This window comes from Patagioenas fasciata, chromosome 33, assembly GCF_037038585.1.
Source record: "Patagioenas fasciata isolate bPatFas1 chromosome 33, bPatFas1.hap1, whole genome shotgun sequence".
NCBI classification, from domain to species: domain Eukaryota; kingdom Metazoa; phylum Chordata; class Aves; order Columbiformes; family Columbidae; genus Patagioenas; species Patagioenas fasciata.
Window position 1 is genome coordinate 1275319 of NC_092552.1, and position 23583 is coordinate 1298901.

Sequence of the window (23583 nt, forward strand, 5' to 3'; positions counted from 1 at the left end):
GGGGACATTAAAGCTATGGGACTGTCACCTGCTGCCCAAGATCCACAGGGTGTGACAATGGGGACAGCACATCACAGCACCAGGATTGTCACCTGCTGCCTGAGATCAATGGGATGTGACAATGGGGACATCAGTGGGGACATCACAGCACCAGGATTGTCACCTGCTGCCTGAGATCAATGGGATGTGACACGGGGACATCAACGGGATTGTCACCTGCTGCCTGAGATCAATGGGATGTGACAATGGGGACATCAGTGGGGACATCACAGCACCAGGATTGTCACCTGCTGCCCAAGATCAATGGGATGTGACACGGGGACATCAACGGGATTGTCACCTGCTGCCTGAGACCAAGGGGATGTGACACTGGGGACATCAATGGGGACATCACAGCACCAGGATTGTCACCTGCTGCCCAAGATCAATGGGATGTGACATGGGGACATCAACGGGATTGTCACCTGCTGCCTGAGACCAATGGGACGTGACATGGGGACATCAACGGGATTGTCACCTGCTGCCTGAGACCAATGGGACGTGACATGGGGACATCAATGGGATTGTCACCTGCTGCGTGACCATCGCGGGCCTGTGACGCTGCGGTGACACTGGGGACATGGGGACAGCAATGGGGACATGGGGACACCGGGATCCGCCACCTGAAACTGGCTCCTTATCACAGGTGACAGCGGTGTCACCAAAACGCTGTCCCCAAACGCCACCGTTGTCCCCAGATGCCACCATTGTCCCCAAACGCCACGGCTTTGACGTGCGGCTGAATAAAGCCAGGGGGTGACAGAACCAGTGGGGACATTGGTGTCACCATAGGGGGGACATCTCGGGGTGTCCCCCCCACTGTGTCCCCAGCAGGAGGACACGGGGTGGGGACATGGGGACACAAGAGGCAATGTGGTCACACCAGGGTTTATTGGGGGGGACTGGGGGTTCATGGGAAAACAAGGGGGATATGGGGGGGACAGGGGGATATGGGTGGGACATGGGGACATGGAGGGGACATGGGGACACGGGAGGGGACACGGGGATGTCACCGTGTCCCCAACCGCTCCATATACTCCTGCAGCGCCCGCAGCCGCGCGTCGATCTCGGCCAAGGGCTCCTCGTCCCTGTTCTCTGGGGGGGGGGGGGGCACAGAAAATGGGGTGAAAAAGGCCAAAATTGGGGTGGGGGGCACCCCAAAAAATATGGGGGGGCACACACACACTCACCTTTCCCAGGGCGCTTGGTGGCACCTGTGAGTGGGGATGGGCGGGTGGCCTGGGGGGGGTGACAGTGGCGCTTGGGGGGTGTCCCCAAAAAGTGGGGGACACACACGTGGGGGGGTCACTCACGGGTCCATTGCAGGATGAGGCGCTCAAGGGTCTGCGGGTGATGCTCCTGCCCCTGTTTTTGGGGGTGATGGGGGGGTCAGGGTGTTGGGGGACACCCGGGTGTCCTTGTCACCCTCCCCGGGTCCCCCCCATGGTCACCTGGGCTTGGGGGGTTCGGTGGCGGCGCTGCCGGAGCTCAGGGCCGAGCGGCGGCTCCGGACGCTTTCGGCTGCGGGGAGGAATTTGGGGGGTCAGGGAGCCCCCCAGGACCCATGGGTGCCCCCCAGGACCCACAGGTGCCCCTTAGGACCCCCCAGCACCCACAGCTGCCCCTTAGAACCCCTGGGTGCCCCATAAGACCCACGGTTGCCCCTCAGGACCCACAAGTGCCCCTTAGGACCCCTGGATGTCTCCAGCACCCACAGCTGCCCCCCAAGACCCCTGGGTGCCCCCAGGACCCACAGCTGCCCCCTAGGACCCCCGGGTGCCCCCCAGAACCCACAGCTGCCCCATAGCACCCACAGTTGCCCCCAGGACCCATGGGTGCCCCCTAGAACCCCTGGATGTCCCCAGGACCCACAGCCACCCCATAGGACCCATGGTTACCCCTCAGGACCCACAAGTGCTCCCTAGGACCCCTGGTTACTCCCCAGCATCCACAGCTGTCCCCTAGGACCACTGGGTGCCTCCAGCACCCACAGCTGCCTCCCAGGACCCACAGCTGCCCCATAGGACCCACGGTTGTCCCTCTGGACCCACAGCTGCCCCCTAGGACCCCTGGGTGCCCCCCAGGACCCATGGATGCCCCCTAGGACCCATGGGTGCCCCCAGGACCCACAGCTGCCCTCAGGACACACATCTGCCCCCTAGGACCAATGGGCGTCCCCCAGCACCCACAGCTGCCCCCCAGCACCCCCAGGTGCCCCCCGTACCCCCCACTCACCCGAGGAGCTGCGCCCACGGCTCCGCGCCGGGCTGGTGCTACCGAAAGCCGCCCGGTGCCGCCGGCTGCACCCAAGGGAGACACGGTGAGGGGTCTGGGGGTGTCCCCATGTGTCCCCATGGGCAGGGAGGGGACAGCGCTGGTGACAACGGCGTCACCTCTTACTTTTTGAGGTCGATCTCCTGCTGCCGGCGCTGCCGGGAACGCACGAAGGCCGTGGGGTCGAACTGCGGCGGGCAGGAAACTGGGGGGGACAATGTGGGGGTCAGGATGGGGACAACCAGGGGCCTCAATTGTGCAGAATAGTCAAGTTACGCTGATTAAATTATAACGAGCGCATCGTGAGGTCACCGAATGGACGGTGACATTGAATTGGTGACATGGACAGGATGCTGAGAAAATAGAGGGGCTTGATGTCACCGAATGGATGGTGGCATCGAATTGGCGACACAGATGGGATGCTGAGAATAGAGGGGCTTGATGTCACCAAATGGAGCTTGATGTCACCGAATGGATGGCGACATTGAATTGGCGACACGGATGGGATGCTGAGAATAGAGGGGCTTGATGTCACCAAATGGAGTGTGACATTGAATTGGTGACACGGACAGGATGCTGAGAATAGAGGGTTGATGTCACCGAATGGATGGTGGCATCGAATTGGCGACACAGATGGGATGCTGAGAATAGAGGGGCTTGATGTCACCGAATGGATGGTGACATTGAATTGGTGACATGGACAGGATGCTGAGAAAATAGAGGGGCTTGATGTCACCGAATGGATGGTGGCATCGAATTGGCGACACGGATGGGATGCTGAGAATAGAGGGGCTTGATGTCACCAAATGGATGGTGACATTGAATTGGTGACATGGACAGGATGCTGAGAATAGAGGGGCTTGATGTCACCGAACGGACGGTGACATTGAATTGGTGACATGGACAGGATGCTGAGAATAGAGGGGCTTGATGTCACCGAACGGACGGTGACATTGAATTGGCGACACGGATGGGATGCTGAGAATAGAGGGGCTTGATGTCACCAAATGGAGTGTGACATCAAATTGGCGACACAGATGGGATGCTGAGAATAGAGGGGCTTGATGTCACCGAATGGGGCTTGATGTCACCGAATGGATGGTGACATTGAATTGGCGACACGGACAGGATGCTGAGAAAATAGAGGGGCTTGATGTCACCGAATGGATGGTGACATTGAATTGGCAACACGGATGGGATGCTGAGAATAGAGGGGCTTGATGTCACCGAATGGATGGTGACATTGAATTGGCAACACGGATGGGATGCTGAGAATAGAGGGGCTTGATGTCACCGAATGGATGGTGACATTGAATTGGCAACACGGATGGGATGCTGAGAATAGAGGGGCTTGATGTCACCGAATGGACGGTGACATTGAATTGGTGACACGGACAGGATGCTGAGAATAGAGGGTTGATGTCACCGAATGGACGGTGACATTGAATTGGTGACATGGACAGGATGCTGAGAATAGAGGGGCTTGATGTCACCGAATGGAGCTTGATGTCACCGAATGGATGGTGACATTGAATTGGTGACACGGACAGGATGCTGAGAATAGAGGGTTGATGTCACCAAATGGACGGTGACATTGAATTGGTGACATGGACAGGATGCTGAGAAAATAGAGGGGCTTGATGTCACCGAATGGATGGTGACATTGAATTGGCGACACGGATGGGATGCTGAGAATAGAGGGGCTTGATGTCACCAAATGGATGGTGACATTGAATTGGCGACACGGATGGGATGCTGAGAATAGAGGGGCTTGATGTCACCAAATGGAGTGTGACATCGAATTGGCGACACAGATGGGATGCTGAGAATAGAGGGGCTTGATGTCACCGAATGGACGGTGACATTGAATTGGTGACATGGACAGGATGCTGAGAATAGAGGGGCTTGATGTCACCGAACGGACGGTGACATTGAATTGGCGACACGGATGGGATGCTGAGAATAGAGGGGCTTGATGTCACCGAATGGATGGTGACATTGAATTGGTGACATGGACAGGATGCTGAGAAAATAGAGGGGCTTGATGTCACTGAATGGACGGTGACATTGAATTGGCGACACAGATGGGATGCTGAGAATAGAGGGGCTTGATGTCACCGAATGGAGCTTGATGTCACCGAATGGATGGTGACATTGAATTGGTGACACGGACAGGATGCTGAGAATAGAGGGGCTTGATGTCACTGAATGGACGGTGACATTGAATTGGTGACATGGACAGGATGCTGAGAAAATAGAGGGGCTTGATGTCACCGAATGGATGGTGACATTGAATTGGCGACACGGATGGGATGCTGAGAATAGAGGGGCTTGATGTCACCAAATGGAGTGTGACATTGAATTGGTGACACGGATGGGATGCTGAGAATAGAGGGGCTTGATGTCACCAAATGGATGGTGACATTGAATTGGTGACACGGACAGGATGCTGAGAATAGAGGGTTGATGTCACCAAATGGACGGTGACATTGAATTGGTGACATGGACAGGATGCTGAGAAAATAGAGGGGCTTGATATCACCGAATGGATGGTGACATTGAATTGGCGACACAGATGGGATGCTGAGAATAGAGGGGCTTGATGTCACCGAATGGACGGTGACATTGAATTGGTGACATGGACAGGATGCTGAGAATAGAGGGGCTTGATGTCACCGAATGGGGCTTGATATCACCGAATGGATGGTGACATTGAATTGGCGACACGGATGGGATGCTGAGAATAGAGGGGCTTGATGTCACCAAATGGAGTGTGACATTGAATTGGTGACACGGACAGGATGCTGAGAATAGAGGGTTGATGTCACCGAATGGACGGTGACATTGAATTGGCGACACGGATGGGATGCTGAGAATAGAGGGGCTTGATGTCACCAAATGGATGGTGGCATCGAATTGGCGACAGGGATGGGATGCTGAGAATAGAGGGGCTTGATGTCACCGAATGGACGGTGACATTGAATTGGTGACATGGACAGGATGCTGAGAAAAGAGAGCGGCTCGATGTCACCCAGAGGATGTGAGAGGGACAAGTAAGAGACTGAATGGACCGTGACGTCCCCCCCAGTGTCCCCCCGAGTGTCACCCACCTGCGGGTGACAGTGACCGCGCCGGGGGGCGGGTGCCAGAGTGGGAGCGTCGCTCTGAGCCTGTGGGTGTCCGATGGCTGCGAGGGGACCGGAGGTGTCAGGGGGGGACAAAGGGGACACCGAGGACATTGGGGGACATGGGGGGTCCCCCCGAAGTCCTCTCACCCCCTCCTGCAGGCGCCCAGCTCGGCCGTGAGCCGCTGCACCCGCTGCTGCAGCCGCCGCTCCGACGCCTTCGCCTCGGCCAGCTGGGGGGGACAGGGACGGATTGGGGGGGACAAAGACGATTTGGGGGACAGGGAGAGTTTGGGGGGGGCCAAGGGTCATTTGGGGGGAACAGGGACAGTTTAAAGGGGACAAGGAGAGTTTTGGGGGCACAGGGATGATTTAGGGGAGACAGGGACAGTTTGGGGAGACAGGGATGGTTTGAGGGGGGACAGGGAGAGTTTGGGGGGCACAGGGACAGTTTGGGGGGCACAAGGACAGTTTAGGGGGAACAGGGACAGTTTGGGGGGGGCACAGGGGCTGTTTAGGGGTGCAGGGAGAGTTTGGGGGGGACAGGGACAGTTTTTAGGGGACAGGGATGGTTTGGGGGCACAGGGATGATTGAGGGGAGACAAAGACAGTTTGGGGGGAACAAGGATGGTTTGGGGGGGAATGGAGATTTTGGGGGGACAAGGACGGTTTGGGGGGCACAGGGACAATTTAGGGGAGACAGGGATGGTTTGGAGGGCACAGGGATGATTTAGGGGAGACAGGGACAGTTTGGGGGGCACGGGGAGAGTTTGGAGGGGTCAGGGACAGTTTGGGGGGTCAGGGACAGTTTGGAGGGGACGGAGAGTTTGGGGGGACAAGGATGGTTTGGGGGGCACAGGGACTGTTTAGGGGTACAGGGAGAGTTTGGGGGGGACTGGGACAGTTTGGGGGTGACGGAGATTTTGGGGGGGACAAAGACGGTTTGGGGGGCACAGAGACAGTTCAGAGGGGACAAGGATGGTCAGGGGAGACAGGGACAGTTTAGTCGGGGACAAGGACAGTTTGGGGGGGACAGTGACAGTTTTGGGGGCCAGGGTCCCCCCGCTGACACCACCAGCACCCCCCAATCCACCTCAGCCTCCAGGCGCCGGTGCAGCCGCCGGTGCCGCTCTCGTTCCTCCTCCAGCCGCCGCAGCGCCGCCCGCGTCTCCTCCCGCGCCTGCCGCACCCTGGCGGGGACAGCGGGGGATTTTGGGGTCCCCTCCTCACCCTGACCCCCCCACATCCCCACCGGTGACACCACGTGGCTCACTCCTCCTGCAGACGTCGGATTTGGGGGTCCCGGGGGTTCCGGTCCGGTCGCCCCACATAGGGCAGCGGCAGTGGGTAGTGGATCCTGATGGGGGGGCACACAACACACAAAGTGGGGGTGACAGCGGTGCCCCAGCGCCGTGTGTCCCCCCCCACAGTGTCCCCGTGTCACCTGTCGAACTCCACGGAGTAGATGAGGATGAGGTAGCGCTTGGCGCGGAGCGGGGAGGTGCTTCGGAGGGGCGGCTGCGCGTCCCCCCCAATTTTTCGGGTGCGCAGGGTCTGCAGGTCCGAGAAGCTCAAGAGCTCCAGGCTGACGGACTCGCTGCCCTGCGGGGGGGACACAGAATCAATGTCAGGGATCGGAAGGGACCTTCTGACCACCCCCTTCTAACCCCCCCAGGTCCCATTGGCTTCCTGGCCACCAGGTCTCCCATCCAAGTACTGACCGGGCCCGACCCTGCTTAGCTTCCCAGATCAGATGAGATGGGGCGTTCGCAGGGTGCTATGGCTGTGTATCTGTACGGTCTCCCATCCAAGTACTGACCGGGCCCGACCCTGCTTAGCTTCCCAGGTCAGCCATTCCCAGGCTGCTATAGTTGCATATATCATACATATATATGATCCCAAAGTATATTGTGATAATATCCGAACTAAACCCCTTTTCAAGGGCAGAATAGAGCGGCAGGAGAACCTCTCTGACCTACTGATCACCCCCTTCTAATCCCCTGCCAGGTCCCATTGGCTTCCTGGCCACCAGGTCTCCCATCCAAGTACTGACCGGGCCCGACCCTGCTTAGCTTCTCAGATCAGCCATTCTCAGGGTGCTATGGCTGTATGTATTATAGATCAATATATATACATATGTGAGGGGCAGGAGAACCTCTCCGACCTATTGACCATCCCCTTCTAATCCCCACCCAAGTACCATTGGCTTCGTGGCCACAAGGTCTCCCATCCAAGGACTGACCGGGCCTGACCCTGCTTAGCTTCCCAGATCAGCCATTCTCAGGGTGCTGTAGTTGTATATATTACATATATATGTTCCCCAAGTATATCCTGATAGTATCTGAACTAAACCCTTTTCTCAAGCTCATCCTGCTGTCCCCCAGGTCTCTTTACACCACTCTCCAACCAGTCGTTCCCAACTTATACTGGGACCTGGGGTTGTTCCTGCCCAGATACAACATACAGGACTCTGCCCCATTCACCGCGACTCTGTGGTCCGGTTCTGGGACCCCCCCGAAATGTTTTCTGTGGGGCAGCGGGGGAGTCTTGGCCTCACCTGCGTCAGCGCCAGCTCCAGCATGTGGCAGAAAACACCAAATTGCTTGAAATTCCCCGTTTTGTGGGTCAGGTCCTCGATGACTGTGGGGAGATGGGGGTCACACAGGGCAAGTTCCCTAAATTCCACCCCCCCCTCCCCAATGTGGGACTCACAGGCGGCGTCGAACTGGCCCCTCCAGCGGTCGCCGGTGCCGTGAGCCTCCACGGCCACGGTCAAGGTCGCGGGGGTCAAGGTCAGGCGGACGCTGTGGCCCCCGTGCCGGAAGGCGCAGTCGGCTTGAAGGGACCGCGGCTCCTCCATGGTCCTGGGAGGGGGGGTCTGCTGGGGGTGGGGGCACCCTTGGGAGCACCCCCAGGAGTTGGGGGTAACCCCAGGAGTTGGGGGAACCCCCAAAAGAGGGGACCCGGGTTTTGGGGTGGGGGGGTTTAGGTGGATTCTGGTTCAGCTGGTGGGGGGTTGTTTGGGGGGTAGGGGGGCACAGGGATTTGGGGGGGTGTTTGGGGGGCAGGGGGGCACAGGGATTTGGGGGGGTGTTTGGGGGGATGAGGGATCCAGGGCTTGGGGGGACACAGGGCTTTTTGGGGGGTGTTTGGGGGGGCAGGGGAGCCATGGATTTGGGGGGGACATAGGGCTTTGGGGGGGTGTTTGTGAGGATAGGGAGTCCAGGGCTTTGGGGGGGACACAGGGCTTTGGGGGGGTGTTTGGGTGGTAAGGGGACCCATGGATTTGGGGGGGGCCACAGGGCTTTGGTGGGGGTGTTTGGCGGGGGTGTGTTTGGGGGGGTCCCAGCCCTTGGGGGGTGTACTGAGGTGCCCGGTTGGGGCTGATGGGGGCCGTGGGGGGGCCCCTCTGATCGGTCACCGGGCCGGGGGGACCCCGGGGGACGCGCTCACTCACCGCGCTCCGCCACCGCTTCGGCCACAGCCCCGCCCCTGGGCAGCGCCATTGGCCGGCTGCTCCCCGCCCCGCCGCCTCATTGGCTCTCTCCGCCGCCTATCACCCGTCGCCCGCCTCCCTCCCGGCAGCCGTTGAGCCTCCCCGCGCAGCCGCGCCGTCCTCCCGCTGCTATTGGCTGCCGGGCGGAGCCTTCCTCCCGTTCCCTCCGATCCATTGGTTGCTGCTGCTGTCAGTCGTGAGAAGGGGCAGAGCGGCGCGCGGCGGTGGCGCCCTCCTCTGGGAAGGAGCCGCGGATCCCGCCGCTGCCATTGGTCACCGCGTGGCCACGCCCCCTCCCATTGAGAACGACAACCTCCCGCTCCATTCACGTCGCGGCTCCATTCACGCCGGGGCGGGGACTGCTCCAAGGGGGCGGGGCTCAATGATCGCAGGCGCAGTGGCCGCGCCGCGCAGGCGCACTGGGCTCCAGCGCGGCCGCTCCCGTCCCGTCCCGGTGGCTCCGTGAGCCGGGGGATCCCCCGGTGAGCAACGGGACCCTCCGGGGGGACCTGCCGGGGGCGCTGGGCTGTGGGGTCGACCTGTGAGGGGACCCTCCGAGGGGTCTGTTGCTCAGCCCGAGGTTCCGTTGTCCCGGGGGGGTTGTCCCCGGTGTCCCCGCCATGGCGTGGCGGCGGCAGTGGTGCTGCCTGTGCGAGCTGCCCAAGACGCCGTGGGCCGTGGTGTGGGACTTCAGCGAGGCCGTGTGCCGGGGCTGCGTCAACTTCGAGGGCACCCACCGCATCGAACCGCTGCTGGAGGCCGCCCGGTGCCTACGGCATCGCCACGGTGAGAACCGGCATGGTCACGGTGAGAACCGGCATGGTCACAGTGAGACCTGGCATGGCCACGGTGAGACCCGGCATCGCCACGGTGAGAACCGGCATGGTCACGGTGAGACCTGGTATGGCCACGGTGAGACCTGGTACGGCCACGGTGAGACCCGGCATGGCCACAATGAGACCCGGCATGGCCACAATGAGACCCGGCATGGCCACGGTGAGACTCGGAACGGCCACAATGAGACCTGGCATGGCCACGGTGAGACCCAGCATGGTCACGGTGAGAACCGGCATGGCCACGGTGAGACCTGGCATGGCCACAATGAGACCTGGCATGGCCACGGTGAGACCCGGCATGGCCACAATGAGACCCGGCACGGCCACGGTGAGACCCGGCATGGCCACAATGAGACTCGGCATGGTCACGGTGAGACCTGGCGTGGTCATGGTGAGACCCAACACGGCCACAGTGAGACCCATGGCCGCAGTGAGACCTGGCACAGCCACGGTGAGTCCTCACACAACCCCGGTGACAACCGGCACGGCCACGGTGAGACCTCACACAACCCCGGTGAGATCTGGCAGAACCCCGGCGAGATCCGGCACCGCACCGTTCCACTCCCCGGCCGCCCCGAGGAGCCACCCCGGGATCGCCGCGGTCCCCCGGCGCCGCTGCCGTGCGGTGCCGAGTGCCTGGCGGAGCTGAGCGCCGCCATGCGCGGCCGCGCCGAGGCCTGGCCGGGGAAGCCGCCGGCGGTGCGGGAGCGCCTGGCCGCCCTCGCCGGCTGCGCTCCCTTCAACGTGCGCTTCCGCAAGGACCACGCGTTGGTGGGGCGGGTGTTCGCCTTCGACGCCGCGCCACGGCCAGGCTTCGAGTTCGAGCTGAAGCTCTTCGCCGAGTACCCGTGCGGCTCCGGTAGCGTCTACGCCGGCGTGCTGGGCTTGGCCAAGCAGATGTTCCAGGATTGCTTGCGGGCACCCGGCAAAGCCATTTCCTCCGGATACAAGTACCTGGAGTACGAGAAGCGCCGTGGCAGCGGCGATTGGCGCCTGCTGGGCGAACTCTTCACCGAAGCCGTCCGGTTCTTCCGCCACCCGCCGGCGCCCGAGGCTTTGCCGCAGCAGCACCCTCCGCCGCGCCGCCGGCGCAAAGCGTCGCCGGAGCCGGACGAGCCGCCGCCGCAAAGGGTTCCCCCGCCGGCGCCGTTTGCCGAGGAGCCGGCCGGTGAGGGGTCGGCGGCGTTGTGCTGCGGGCTGTGCCGGCGGAGGCTGGAGGACACGCACTTCGTGCAGTGCCCCGCGGTGCCGGCGCACCGGTTCTGCTTCCCCTGCTCCCGCCGGGCCATCCGGGCGCGGGGCGGGCGCGGGGGGGAGGTGAACTGTCCCAGCGGGGGCCGCTGTCCCCTCGCCAGCTCCGGCCTCCCCTGGGCCTTCATGCAGGGGGAGATCGCGGCTATTTTGGCCGGGGACGTGTGCGTCAAGAGGGAGCGGGACCCCTAAGGGACCCCCCCGTGGGCTCCCCCGACTCATCCCTGTGCCTCAGTTTCCCCCCCGCCCCGGGTGTTATTTTGGGAGGTCCTGCCGTAACACACCCACCCTGGGGAGGGGGGTGATAAGTGCCTGTCCCCTTGTGGGGGGGTCTTAGGGGGTTTGGGGGGTTCACCAAAGCTTTGTTGTTTTTTGGCGGGGGGGGTGGTCAATAAATTTTGGAGGGTTTGCTTAAGCGGTCAGTTGGCTGGTTCTTTAAAGGGGGGTTTTGGGGTCCTGTCACCTCTCCCCGCAGGGGCAGCGACCCATGAGTGTGAGCCAGCAGTGGGCCCTTGTGGCCAATGGGACTTGGGGGGGATTAGAAGGGGGTGGTCAGTAGGTCAGAGAGGTTCTTCTGCCCCTCACATATATATATATATATATATGTCTGTGATACATACAGCCATAACACCCTGAGAATGGCTGATCTGGGAAGCTAAGCAGGGTCGGGCCCGGTCAGTACTTGGATGGGAGACCTTGTGGCCAGGAAGCCAATGGGACCTGGGGGGGATTAGAAGGGGGTGGTCAGTAGGTCAGAGAGGTTCTCCTGCCCCTCACATATATATATATATATATAAAAATATATATTGATATCTTTATAATACATACCAGCCATAACACCCTGAGAATGGCTGATCTGGGAAGCTAAGCAGGGTCAGGTCCAGTTGGTACTTGGATGGGAGACCTTGTGACCAGGAAGCCAATGGGACCTGGGGGGATTAGAAGGGGGTGGTCAGTAGGTCAGAGAGGTTCTCCTGCCCCTCCACTCTGCCTTTGAGAAAAAGGTTTAATGCAGATACTATCAGGACATACTCGGGGATTATATACATACATGTAATGTATACAGCCATAGCACCCTGAGAATGGCTGATCTGGGAAGCTAAGCAGGGTCGGGCCCGGTCAGTACTTGGATGGGAGACCTTGTGGCCAGGAAGCCAATGGGACCTGGGGGGATTAGAAGGGGGTGGTCAGTAGGTCAGAGGTTCTCCTGCCCCTCCACTCTGCCTTTGAGAAAAGGATTTAATACGGATACTATCAGAATATTACTTGCAGATTATATGTATATGTAATGTATACAGCCATAGCACCCTGAGAATGGCTGATCTGGGAAGCTAAGCAGGGTCGGCCCCGGTCAGTACTTAGATGGGAGACCAGTTGAGTCCAGATTGGTTCTCCTGCCCCTCTACTCTGCCCCGGTGAGACCACACCTGGACTATCGTGTCCAGTTCTGGCCCCTTTAAACCGCTGTCATTCTGTGACCCCGGGGGCGCGCCAAATCGCGCGATTTCCCGCCACCCCGAGGCCCCGCCCCGCGCGGGAGGGAGGAGGAACTTGGGTGCGCGAGTGGGCGTGGTCAAGTGAGGCCACGCCCCCCTCAGACGTGCAGCGCTTCGGGTGACGTCGCGGGGGGGCGGGGCCGCGCTTGCGCAAAGGCAGCGCCGGGGCCGCGCGGGAGGCGGTGAGTGGCGAGTCTATAGGGGGATCTATAGGGGAACTGGGGGGTCCCGGGGGGTCTGTGGGGGCCTGCGGGGCACAAGGGGGTTTCACAGGGCCCCGGGGGCTCCGTAGAGCCCCGATTCGTGTGTAGGGCCCGGGGCAATGTGGCTCTATAGGGGGTAGAGGCCCTGTGGGGGTGTAGGCGCCTATAAGTGAGTCTTGGAGGGAGGGGACTAAGGGCTCTATAGGGCCCTGGGCAGTGTGTGTGGGTGGGAAGGGTTGTAGAGCCCAGAACTGAGTGGGAAATGGGGCTCTATAGGAGGCAGGAGCCCTATAGAGCGTCCAGGGGCCATATGGGGGAGCCCAGCCCAGGCCCCTCTAGAGTGTCTGGGGACCATATGGGGCTTTGGGGGCAGCCCAGGCCCCTCTAGAGCATCCAGGGGCCATATGGGGCATGCCTGGGCCCTATAGAGCGTGCAGGGGCCATATGGGGCAGCCCAGGCCCCTCTAGAGCATCCAGGGGCCATATGGGGAGTGTCTGGGCTCTATAGAGCGTCCAGGGGCCATATGGGACAGCCCAGGGCCCTATAGAGTGTCCAGGGTCCATATGGGGCAGCCCAGGCCCCTCTAGAACATCCGGGGGCCATATGGGGTATGTCTGGGCCCTATAGAGTGTCCAGGGGCTGTATGGGGCAGCCCGGGCCCCTGTGGAGCATTCAGGGGCCATATGGGGCAGCCCAGGTCCCTATAGAGTGTCCAGGGGCCTTATGGGGCAGCCCAGGCCCCTCAAGAGCATCCAGTGGCCATATGGGGTATGTCTGGGCCCTATAGAGCGTCCAGGGGCCTTATGGGGCAGCCCAGGCCCCTGTGGAGCGTCCAGGGGCCATATGGGACTTTGTGAGTAGCCCAGGCCCCTCTAGAGCATCCAGGGGCCGTATAGGGAGTGTCTGGGCCCTATAGAGTGTCCAGGGTCCATATGGGGCAGCCCAGGCCCCTATAGATCCTGTCCCCCGCAGGTGGCGGCCATGGCGGGCCTGGGGGGGGCGGAGGGTCCCACCCCCCGCATGAGCGTGGCCTCGCAGTTCTTCAGCGAGGACGAGAGCGGCGGAGACGGGCTGAGCACCTCGGAGAGGGTGCGGGATCCTCTGGGGGATCCGCTGGGATCTGTTGGAACCGGGATCTGCTAGGGGGGTGGGATCTGCTGGGGTGTGTGTGGGGGGTCTGCTGGGGGAGCTGGGATCTGTTGGGGGGGGGGTTGGGGGCTCTACAGGGGGAACCAGGATCTGCAGGGGGGGATCCACTGGGGGATCAGTGGGGGGGGCGGAGGGGGTGGGGGTGGGATCTGCTGGGGGAACTGGGATCCGCTGAGAAGGGGGGTGTGGGATTTACAGGGGGAACCAGGATCTGCTGGGGGGGGCAGGGGGGATCTGCTGGGGGAACCAGGATCCGCTGGGGGGTTGTGATCTGCTGGGGTGTGTGGGGGGTCTGCTGGGGGAGCTGGGATCTGTTGGGGGGGGGGGTGGGGGCTCTACAGGGGGAACCAGGATCTGCAGGGAGGGATCTGTGGGGGAGGAGGGAGGGGGATCTGCTGAGGGAACTGGGATCCACTGGGAAGGGGGGTGTGGGATTTACAGGGGGAACCAGGATCTGCTGGGAGAACCAGGATTCACTGGGGGGGGGGGATCCACTGGGGGGTTGGGATCTGGTGGGGTGGGGTGGGGGGATCTGCTGGGGGACCTGGGATCTGTGGGGGGGGGCGGGGGGCTCTACAGGGGGAACCAGGATCTGCAGGAGGATCTGCTGGGGGAACCGGGATCTGCTGGGGGTTGTGTGGGGGAGCTGAGTTGGGGGGGGTTGGGGCAGGATCTGCTGGGGGGGGATAGGCTTGGGGGGAGGGGGAGGATCTGCTGGGGGACTGGATCTAATGTGGGGATCTGCTCAGGGGGAGGGGGATATCTGTGAGGGGGGTGGGATGTGCTGGGGGGGATCCACTGGGGGGTGGGATCTGCCAGGGGAACCGGGATCTGCTGGTGTGTGTGTGTGTGGAATCTGCTGGGGAACTGGGATCTAGTGGGGGGATCTCCGGGGGGGGGGGGGGGGGGGCGGCTCTGCTGGGGGGACCAGGATCTACTGGTGGGGCGGTGGGATCTACTGGGGGAGTGGGATCTGCTGGGAATCTGGGATCTATTGGGTGTGTGTGTGTGATCTGCTGGGGGAGACCGGGATCTGCTGGGGGGGACCGGGATCTGCTGGGGGTGTGTGTGTGTGTGGATCTGCTGGGGAACTGGGATCTAATAGGGGGATCTCCTGGGGGAACTGGGGGGGGGGGGGGGGGGGGGGGGGGGATCTGCTGGAGGGACCAGGATCTGCTGTTGGGGGGGTGGGATCTACTGGGGGAGTGGGATCTGCTGGGGAACCAGGATCTATTGGGGGGGGGGGGGGGTGTGATCTGCTTGGGGGGACTGGGATCTGCTGGGGGGCTCTGTGATGGGGAAGAGCAGCTGGATCCTAGGGGAGGGGGGGGGAATCAGGATCCACCCCCCGGGATCTGCTGACCCCCAAGTGGCCGCGGCGGCTCTGGGGACATTGGGGACCCCCCCGTGTCCCCGCAGGTGGTGGAGCTGCTGAACCAGGCTGCGCTGATCGGCACCGACACCAAGATCAGCCTCCTCAAGCAGGTGGGGGGGCCGGGGGGGGGGCACGGCGAGGCGGGGGGGTCCCCATGTCCCTCTGTCCCCAGCGGGTCCCTCTGTCCGTCCCCCTGTCCCCAGCGGGTCCGTGTGTCCGTCCGCAGGTGCAGGAGCTGATCATCAACAAGGACCCCACGCTGCTGGACAATTTCTTGGATGTGAGGGGGGGACACGCGGATTTGGGGGGGCTGGGGTGGATTTGGGGGGGCTGGGGTGGATTTGAGGGGGCTGGGGTGGATTTGGGGGACCTGAGATGAATTTGGGGGGGCTGGGATGGATTGGGGGGGGGGTGGATTGATTTGGAAGAGCTGGGATGGATTGGGGGTGCAGGAAGGATTGGGGGTGCAGGAAGGATTGGGGGGCCTGGGATGGACCTTGGGGGTGCAGAATGGACCTGGGGGCCTGGGATGAAGTTGGGGGGGCTGGGATGGATTTGGGGGTGCAGGATGGATTTGGAGGGGGGGGTTGGGGTGGATTTGGGGGTGCAGGATGGACCTGGGGGGCTGGGATGGATTTGGGGGTGCAGGATGGACCTGGGGGGCTGGGCTGGGGTGGACTGGGGGAGTTGGGATGGATTGGGGGGGGTTTGGATGGATCCGGGGTGCTGGGGTGGATTTGGGGGTGCAGGATGAATTGTGGGGGGCTTGGATGGACCTTGGGGGGGTTGGGGTGGATTTGGGGGTGCAGGATGGATTTGGGGGGGCTGGGATGGACCTTGGGGGGGGTGGGGTGGATTTGGGGGTGCAGGATGGATTTGGGAGGGCTGGGATGGACCTTGGGGGGGTTGGGGTGGATTTGGGGGTGCAGGATGGATTTGGGGGGGCTGGGATGTATTTGGGGGTGCAGGATGGGCTTTGGGGGCCTGGGATGAATTTGGGGGGTGGGATGGATTGGGGGGCGCAGGATGGACCTGGGGGGGGTTGAATGGACTTGGGGGGCTGGGGTGGATTTGGGGGGGGTGGGATGGGCCTTGGGGGGTAGGGATGGATTTGGGGGGGCAGTATGGATTTGGGGGGCCTGGGATGGATTTGGGGGGCTGGGATAGATTTGGGGGTGCAAGATTGACCTGGAGGGGCTGGGATGGATTTGGGGGGGCTGGGTTGGATTGGGGGGGGTCTGGGATGGATTTGAGGGACCTGGGATGAATTGGGGGGGCTGAGATAGATTGGGGGGCACAGGATGGATTTGGGGGGTGCAGGATGGATTTGGAGGGGCTGGGATGTACTTGGGGGTGCAGGATGGATTTGGGGAGTCTGAGATGGAGGGGGGGTGCAGGATGGATCTGGGGGGCACCCATGGACCTGGGTGGGCACCCATGGAACTGGGGACCCACCCATGGATCTGGGGGGGCCCATCCTGACTCCCCTTGGTTCTGACCCCCCAAATTTGTGTCCCCCCCCCCAGGAGATCATCGCCTTCCAGGCCGACAAATCCATCGAAGTGCGCAAGTTCGTGGTCGGCTTCATCGAGGAGGCCTGGTGAGGGGGCGGGGGGGGGCACCCATGGGTGGGGGGGGCAGCACCCATGGGTGCTCCTGGGGGGTCCAAAGTGATGTTGCCCCATTGTGGGGTGGAGAGGTGCTGAGCATCCTCTGCTTTGGGTGATGGGGGAGCGGGTTTGTGACCCCACCACGCACTAATTTGCGCCCCCCACCCCACCCATGGGTGCTCCCCCCCACCCATGGGTGCCCCCCCATAGCAAACGGGACATCGAGCTGCTGCTCAAGCTCATTGCCAACCTGAACATGCTGCTCAAGGACGAGAACGTCAACGTGGTCAAGAAGGCCATTCTGACCATGACCCAGCTCTACAAGGTGGCCCTGCAGGTGAGGGGGGGCACCCATGGGTGCTGCGGGACCCTTGGGTGCTGGGGGGGGGCTGGGGGTGACACCCATGGGGGCTGGGACAGGATTAACCGCTCGCTTCCCACGGTGGGTGGACAAGTTCAAGGTCATCGGTGAGCTGCGGGAGGGGTGTTGGGGCACCCATGGGTGCTGGGTCGCCCATAGGTGCTCTGGGGGTGTCACCCATAGGTGCTGTGGGGATGTTGGGGGTGTCACCCATGGGTGCTGGGTTGCCCATAGGTGCTGTGGGGGTTCTGGGGGTGTCACCCATGGGTGTTGGTGTCACCCTTGGGTGCTGGGTCACCCATAGGTGCTGTGGGGATATTGGGGGTGTCAGTCATGGGTGCTGGGTTGCCCATAGGTGCTCTGGGGGTGTCACCTATAGGTGCTGTGGGGATATTGGGGGTGTCAGTCATGGGTGCTGGGTTGCCCATAGGTGCTCTGGGGGTGTCACCTATAGGTGCTGTGGGGGTACTGGGGGTGTCACTCTCGGGTACTGAGGGTGTCACCCATGGGTGCTGGGGGTGTCACCCATAGGTGCTATGGGGATGTTTGGGGTGTCACCCATGGGTGCTGGGTTGCCCATAGGTGCTGTGGGGGTTCTGGGGGTGTCACCCATGGGTGTTGGTGTCACCCTTGGGTGCTGGGTCACCCATAGGTGCTGTGGGGATATTGGGGGTGTCAGTCATGGGTTCTGGGTCACCCATAGGTGCTCTGGGGGTGTCACCCATAGGTGCTGTGGGGGTGCTGGGGGTGTCACTCTCGGGTACTGAGGGTGTCACCCATGGGTGCTGGGGGTGTCACCCATAGGTGCTGTGGGGATGTTGGGGGTGTCATCCATGGGTGCTGGGTTGCCCATAGGTGCTGTGGGGGTTCTGGGGGTGTCACCCATGGGTGTTGGTGTCACCCTTGGGTGCTGGGTCACCCATAGGTGCTGTGGGGGTTCCTGGGGGTGTCAACCCATGGGCGTTGGTGTCACCCTTGGGTGCTGGGTCACCCATAGGTGCTGTGGGGATATTGGGGGTGTCAGTCATGGGTGCTGGGTTGCCCATAGGTGCTCTGGGGGTGTCACCTATAGGTGCTGTGGGGGTGTCACTCTTGGGTACTGAAGGTGTCACCCATGGGTGCTGGGGGTGTCACCCATAGGTGCTGTGGGGATGTTGGGGGTGTCACCCATGGGTGCTGGGTCGCCCATAGGTGCTCTGGGGGTGTCACCTATAGGTGCTGTGGGGGTGTCACTCTTGGGTACTGAAGGTGTCACCCATGGGTGCTGGGGGTGTCACCCATAGGTGCTGTGGGGATGTTGGGGGTGTCACCCATGGGTGCTGGGGTTGTCACCCATGGGTGCTGGCTCAGGATTAACCCCTTGCCCCCTACACTTGATGGTCAAGTCCAAGGTCATCAGCGACCTGTGGGAGGCGTGTTGGGGGTCACCTCTGGGTGTTGGCGTCACCCTTGTGTTCTGGGGGTGTCACCCATGGGTTCTGAGGTTGTCACCCATGGGTGCTGGCTCAGGATTAACCCCTGGTGTCCCGCAGTGGATGGTGAAGTCCAAGGTCATCAGCGAGCTGCAGGAGGCCTGTTGGGAGCTGGTGACGGCCATGGCCAACGACATCATCCTGCTGCTGGACTCGGACAACGACGGCGTCCGCACCCACGCCATCAAGTTCGTGGAGGGGCTCATTGTCACCCTGTCCCCCCGCGTCCCCGACTCCGACGTCCCCAAGCGCCACGAGGGCGACATCAGCCTGGAGCGCATCCCCAAGGACCACCCCTACATCAAATACAGTGAGTGTGGGGCTCTGGGGGTCCATGTGGGGTTGGGGGTCACCTGTGGGGTTGGGGGGTCCATAGGGGATTGGGGTTCACCCATTGGAATGGGGGGTCCATGTGGGATTTGAGGGTCACCTGTGGGGCTGGGGGGTCCATATGGGATTGGGGGTCACCCACTGGGGTTCACCCATTGGAATGGGGGGTCCATGTGGGATTTGAGGGTCACCTGTGGGATTGGGGGGTCCATATGGGATTGGGGGGTCCATATGGGATTGGGGGGTCCATATGGGATTGGGGGTCACCCGTTGGAATGGGGGGTCCATGTGGGATTTGAGGGTCACCTGTGGGGTTGGGAGGTCCATGTGGGATTGGGGGGTCCATGTGGGATTGGGGGTCACCTGTGGGATTGGGGGATCCCTCTGGGATTTGGGACACTCTGGGATTGGGGGGTCCATATGGGATTGGGGGGTCCATATGGGATTGTGGGTCACCCATTGGAATGGGGGGTCCATGTGGGATTGGGGAGTCCATATGGGATTGGGGTTCACCCATTGGAATGGGGGGTCCATGTGGGATTTGAGGGTCACCTGTGGGGTTGGGGGGTCCATATGGGATTGGGGGGTCACCTGTGGGATTGGGCGATCCCTCTGGGATTTGGAACCCTCTGGGATTGGGGGGTCCATATGGGATTGGGGGTCACCCGTTGGAATGGGGGGTCCATGTGGGATTTGAGGGTCACCTGTGGGGTTGGGAGGTCCATATGGGATTGGGGGGTCCATGTGGGATTGGGGGGTCCATATGGGATTGGGGGGTCCATATGGGATTGCGGGTCACCCATTGGAATGGGGGGTCCATGTGGGATTGGGGAGTCCATATGGGATTGGGGGTCACCCGTTGGAATGGGGGGTCCATGTGGGATTTGAGGGTCACCTGTGGAGTTGGGAGGTCCATATGGGATTGGGGGGTCCATGTGGGATTGGGGGTCACCTGTGGGATTGGGGTATCCCTCTGGGATTTGGGACCCTCTGGGATTGGGGGGTCCATATGGGATTGGGGAGTCCATATGGGATTGGGGGTCACCCATTGGAATGGGGGGTCCATGTGGGATTTGAGGGTCACCTGTGGGATTTGGGGGTTCATATGAGATTAGGGGTCACCCATTGGAATGGAGGGTCCGTGTGGGATTTGAGGGTCACCTGTGGGATTGGGGGGGTCCATGTGGGATTGGGGGGTTCATATGAGATTAGGGGTCACCCATTGGAATGGGGGGTCCATGTGGGATTTGAGGGTCACCTGTGGGATTTGGGGGGTCCATGTGGGATTGGGGGGTCCATATGGGATTGGGGGTCACCTGTGGGATTGGGGGGTCCCTCTGAGACTGGGGGTGACACCCAGCCGAGCATCCTCCCTTGTTCCCCCCACGTTCCCCCCGTGTGTCCCGTGTCCCTCCCATGTGTCCCCCCCATTTCCCCCATGTGTCCCCTCTGTGTCCCCCCCATGACCCCATGTGTCCCCCCATGTCCCCCATTTGTCCCCCATGTGTCCCCCATGTGTCCCCCTATTTCCCCCATGTGTCCCCTCCATGTCCCCCATGTGTCCCCCTCTTTCCCCCATATGTCCCCCCATTTCCCCAATGTCCCTCCTTTCCCCCTTGTGTCCCCCCATGTGTCCCCCCATGTGTCCCCCCATGTGTCCCCCCTTGTGTCCCCCCCATGTGTCCCTTGTATCCCCTCATGTGTCCCCCTCATGTGTCCCCCCATGTGTCCGCCATTTCCCCCATGTGTCCCCTCTGTGTCCCCTCCATGTCCCCCCGTTTCTCCAATGTGTCCCCCCATGTCTCCCCCCATGTTCCCCCATGTCCCCCCTTGTCTCCCATGTGTCCCCCCCATGTCCCCCCATTTCCCCATGTGTCCCGCCATGTGTCCCCCCATGTCCCCCATGTGTCCCTTGTGTCCCCCCCATGTGTCCCTTGTGTCACCCCCATGTGTCCCCCCATTTCCCCCATGTCCTCCATGTGTCCCCCCCATGTGTCCCTTGTGTCACTCCCATGTTCCCCCATTTCCCCCATGTGTCCCCCCATGTGTCCCCCCCATGTCCCCCCATTTCCCCATGTGTCCCCCCATTTCCCCCATGTGTTCCTTGTGTCACCCCCATGTGTCCCCCCATGTGTCCCCCCATGTGTCCCCCCATGTGTCCCCCATGTGTCCCCCCCATGTGTCCCCCATGTGTCACCCCCATGTGTCCCCCTATGTGTCCCCCCTTGTCCCCTATGTGTCCCCCCCATGTCCCCCCATTTCCCCATGTGTCCCCCCATTTCCCCTATGTCCCCCATGTGTCCCTTGTGTCCCCGCCATGTGTCCCCTATTTCCCCATGTGTCCCCCTATGTGTCCCCACATTTCCCCCTTGTGTCCCCATGTGTCCCCCCATGTCCCCCATGTGTCCCTTGTGTCACCCCCATGTGTTCCCCATTTCCCCATGTGTCCCCCCCATGTGTCCTCCCATTTCCCCCATGTGTCCCTTGTGTCCCCCGCCATGTTCCCCCATTTCCCCCACCTGTCCCCTCACGTGTCCCCCGCTGTGTCCCGTGTCCCCAGACGTGCTGTGGGAGGAGGGGAAGGCGGCGCTGGAGCAGCTGCTCAAGTTCATGGTCCACCCGGCCATCTCCAGCATCAACCTGACGGCCGCGCTGGGCTCGCTGGCCTCCATCGCCCGCCAGCGCCCCATGTTCATGGCCGAGGTCATCCAGGCCTACGAGACGCTGCACGGTGAGTGTCACCCCCCTGGTGTCACTGTCACCCCCCCGGTGTCACTGTCACCCCCCCCAGTGTCACCGTCACCCACCCCAAAGTCATCGTCACCCATGGGAACGGAGCGGCTGAGGTTCCCATGGCCCCAAATGCTCCCAAGTTCTGGAGCAGCCTTGAGGGTGATGGACGCTGATGCCACCCAGAACGCGGTGTCCGGTGTCACCAGGTGTCCCCAGATGTCCCCAGAGGTCCCCAAGTGGTCCCTCCCCAAACTGGCCTGGTGAGCAGCATCTGGAAGAACCTGAGGCTGCATCTCCTGAGGATTCTCCATCACCCAAACCATGGTGTCCCTTGTCCCCAGGTGTCCCCAGACATCCCCAGGTGTCCCTAACCCTGTCCCCCCCAATTCTTTTGGCCAACCTGCCCAAGTCTTAGTTGAGCAGCATCTTGAAGACCTTGGAACCTCCATCTGATGCCACCACACCATGGTGCCCATTGACTCCAGGTGTCCCTAATAGTGTCCCCAGGTGTCCATAAAAGTGTCCCCATGCATCCATAATAGTGTCCCCAGGTGTCCCCCTCAATGCTTTTGGCCAACCTGCCCAAGTCTTAGTTGAGCAGCATCTTGAAGACCTTGGAACCTCCATCTGATGCCACCCAACCATGGTGTCCATTGACTCCAGGTGTCCCCAGACATCCCCAGGTGTCCATGTGTGTCCCTAATAGTGTCCCCAGGTGTCCCTATCGCTGTCCCCCCCAATGCTTTTGCCCAAGTCTCAGGTGGGCAGCATCTTGAAGACCTTGGAACCTCAATCTGATGCCACCCAAACCATGGTGCCCATTGACTCTATGTGTCCCCAGACATCCCCAGGTGTCCATAATAGTGTCCCCAGGTGTCCATAACACTGTCCCCCCCAATGCTTTTGCCCAAGTCTCAGGTGGGCAGCATCTTAAAGACCTTGGAACCTCCATCTGTTGCCACCCAACCATGGTGTCCATTGACTCCAGGTGTCCCTAATAGTGTCCCCAGGTGTCCATAAAAGTGTCCCCAGGTGTCCATAATAGTGTCCCCAGGTGTCCCCCTCAATGCTTTTGGCCAACCTGCCCAAGTCTTAGTTGAGCAGCATCTTGAAGAGCTTGGAACCTCCATCTGATGCCACCAAACCATGGTGCCCGTTGACTCCAGGTGTCCCCAGACATCCCCAGGTGTCCATATGTGTCCCTAATAGTGTCCCCAGGTGTCCCTATCGCTGTCCCCCCCAATGCTTTTGCCCAAGTCTCAGGTGAGCAGCATCTTAAAGACCTTGGAACCTCCATCTGTTGCCACCCAACCATGGTGTCCATTGACTCCAGGTGTCCCTAGTAGTGTCCCCAGGTGTCCGTAAAAGTGTCCCCAGATGTCCATAATAGTTTCCCCAGGTGTCCCCCTCAATGCTTTTGGCCAACCTGCCCAAGTCTTAGTTGAGCAGCATCTTGAAGACCTTGGAACCTCCATCTGATGCCACCAAACCATGGTGCCCATTGACTCCAGGTGTCCCCAGACATCCCCAGGTGTCCATATGTGTCCCTAATAGTGTCCCCAGGTGTCCCTATCGCTGTCCCCCCCAATGCTTTTGCCCAAGTCTCAGGTGAGCAGCATCTTGAAGACCTTGGAACCTCCATCTGATGCCACCCAACCATGGTGTCCATTGACTCCAGGTGTCCCCAGACATCCCCAGGTGTCCATATGTGTCCCTAATAGTGTCCCCAGGTGTCCCTATCGCTGTCCCCCCCAATGCTTTTGCCCAAGTCTCAGGTGGGCAGCATCTTGAAGACCTTGGAACCTCCATCTGATGCCACCACACCATGGTGC

The 23583-nt window shown here is 61.3% G+C and overlaps 3 protein-coding genes across 4 annotated transcripts in view; 2 read left to right on the forward strand and 1 right to left on the reverse strand.

The window, feature by feature from the left end:
* Window positions 1–911: 911 nt before the first annotated feature.
* Window positions 912–8995, reverse strand: CCDC61 (coiled-coil domain containing 61). Its single transcript, XM_071800769.1, has 15 exons — window positions 8896–8995; window positions 8151–8302; window positions 7996–8078; window positions 6883–7040; window positions 6712–6795; window positions 6532–6628; window positions 5589–5671; window positions 5424–5500; window positions 2695–2770; window positions 2440–2562; window positions 2275–2339; window positions 1491–1560; window positions 1353–1404; window positions 1230–1278; window positions 912–1134 (listed from the first exon to the last, which is right to left on the reverse strand). Exons 1-15 carry the CDS (start codon window positions 8973–8975, stop codon window positions 1049–1051), a joined length of 1335 nt encoding a protein of 444 aa, XP_071656870.1. The 5' UTR covers window positions 8976–8995; the 3' UTR covers window positions 912–1048.
* Window positions 8791–11364, forward strand: IRF2BP1 (interferon regulatory factor 2 binding protein 1). Its single transcript, XM_065859364.2, has one exon. It carries the CDS (start codon window positions 9555–9557, stop codon window positions 11211–11213), a length of 1659 nt encoding a protein of 552 aa, XP_065715436.1. The 5' UTR covers window positions 8791–9554; the 3' UTR covers window positions 11214–11364.
* Window positions 11365–12629: 1265 nt separating this feature from the next.
* SYMPK (symplekin scaffold protein) overlaps window positions 12630–23583 on the forward strand; it is a 36670-nt gene continuing 25716 nt past the window's right edge. For both annotated transcript variants that reach the window (XM_065859393.2, XM_071800791.1), the window contains exons 1-8: window positions 12630–12699; window positions 13694–13810; window positions 15290–15355; window positions 15472–15525; window positions 16772–16845; window positions 17066–17192; window positions 18749–18998; window positions 21579–21749. In XM_065859393.2, coding sequence (XP_065715465.2) covers window positions 13703–13810; window positions 15290–15355; window positions 15472–15525; window positions 16772–16845; window positions 17066–17192; window positions 18749–18998; window positions 21579–21749 — 850 coding nt within the window. In that variant the 5' untranslated portion in view covers window positions 12630–12699; window positions 13694–13702. The remainder of the gene's footprint in view (window positions 12700–13693; window positions 13811–15289; window positions 15356–15471; window positions 15526–16771; window positions 16846–17065; window positions 17193–18748; window positions 18999–21578; window positions 21750–23583) is intronic.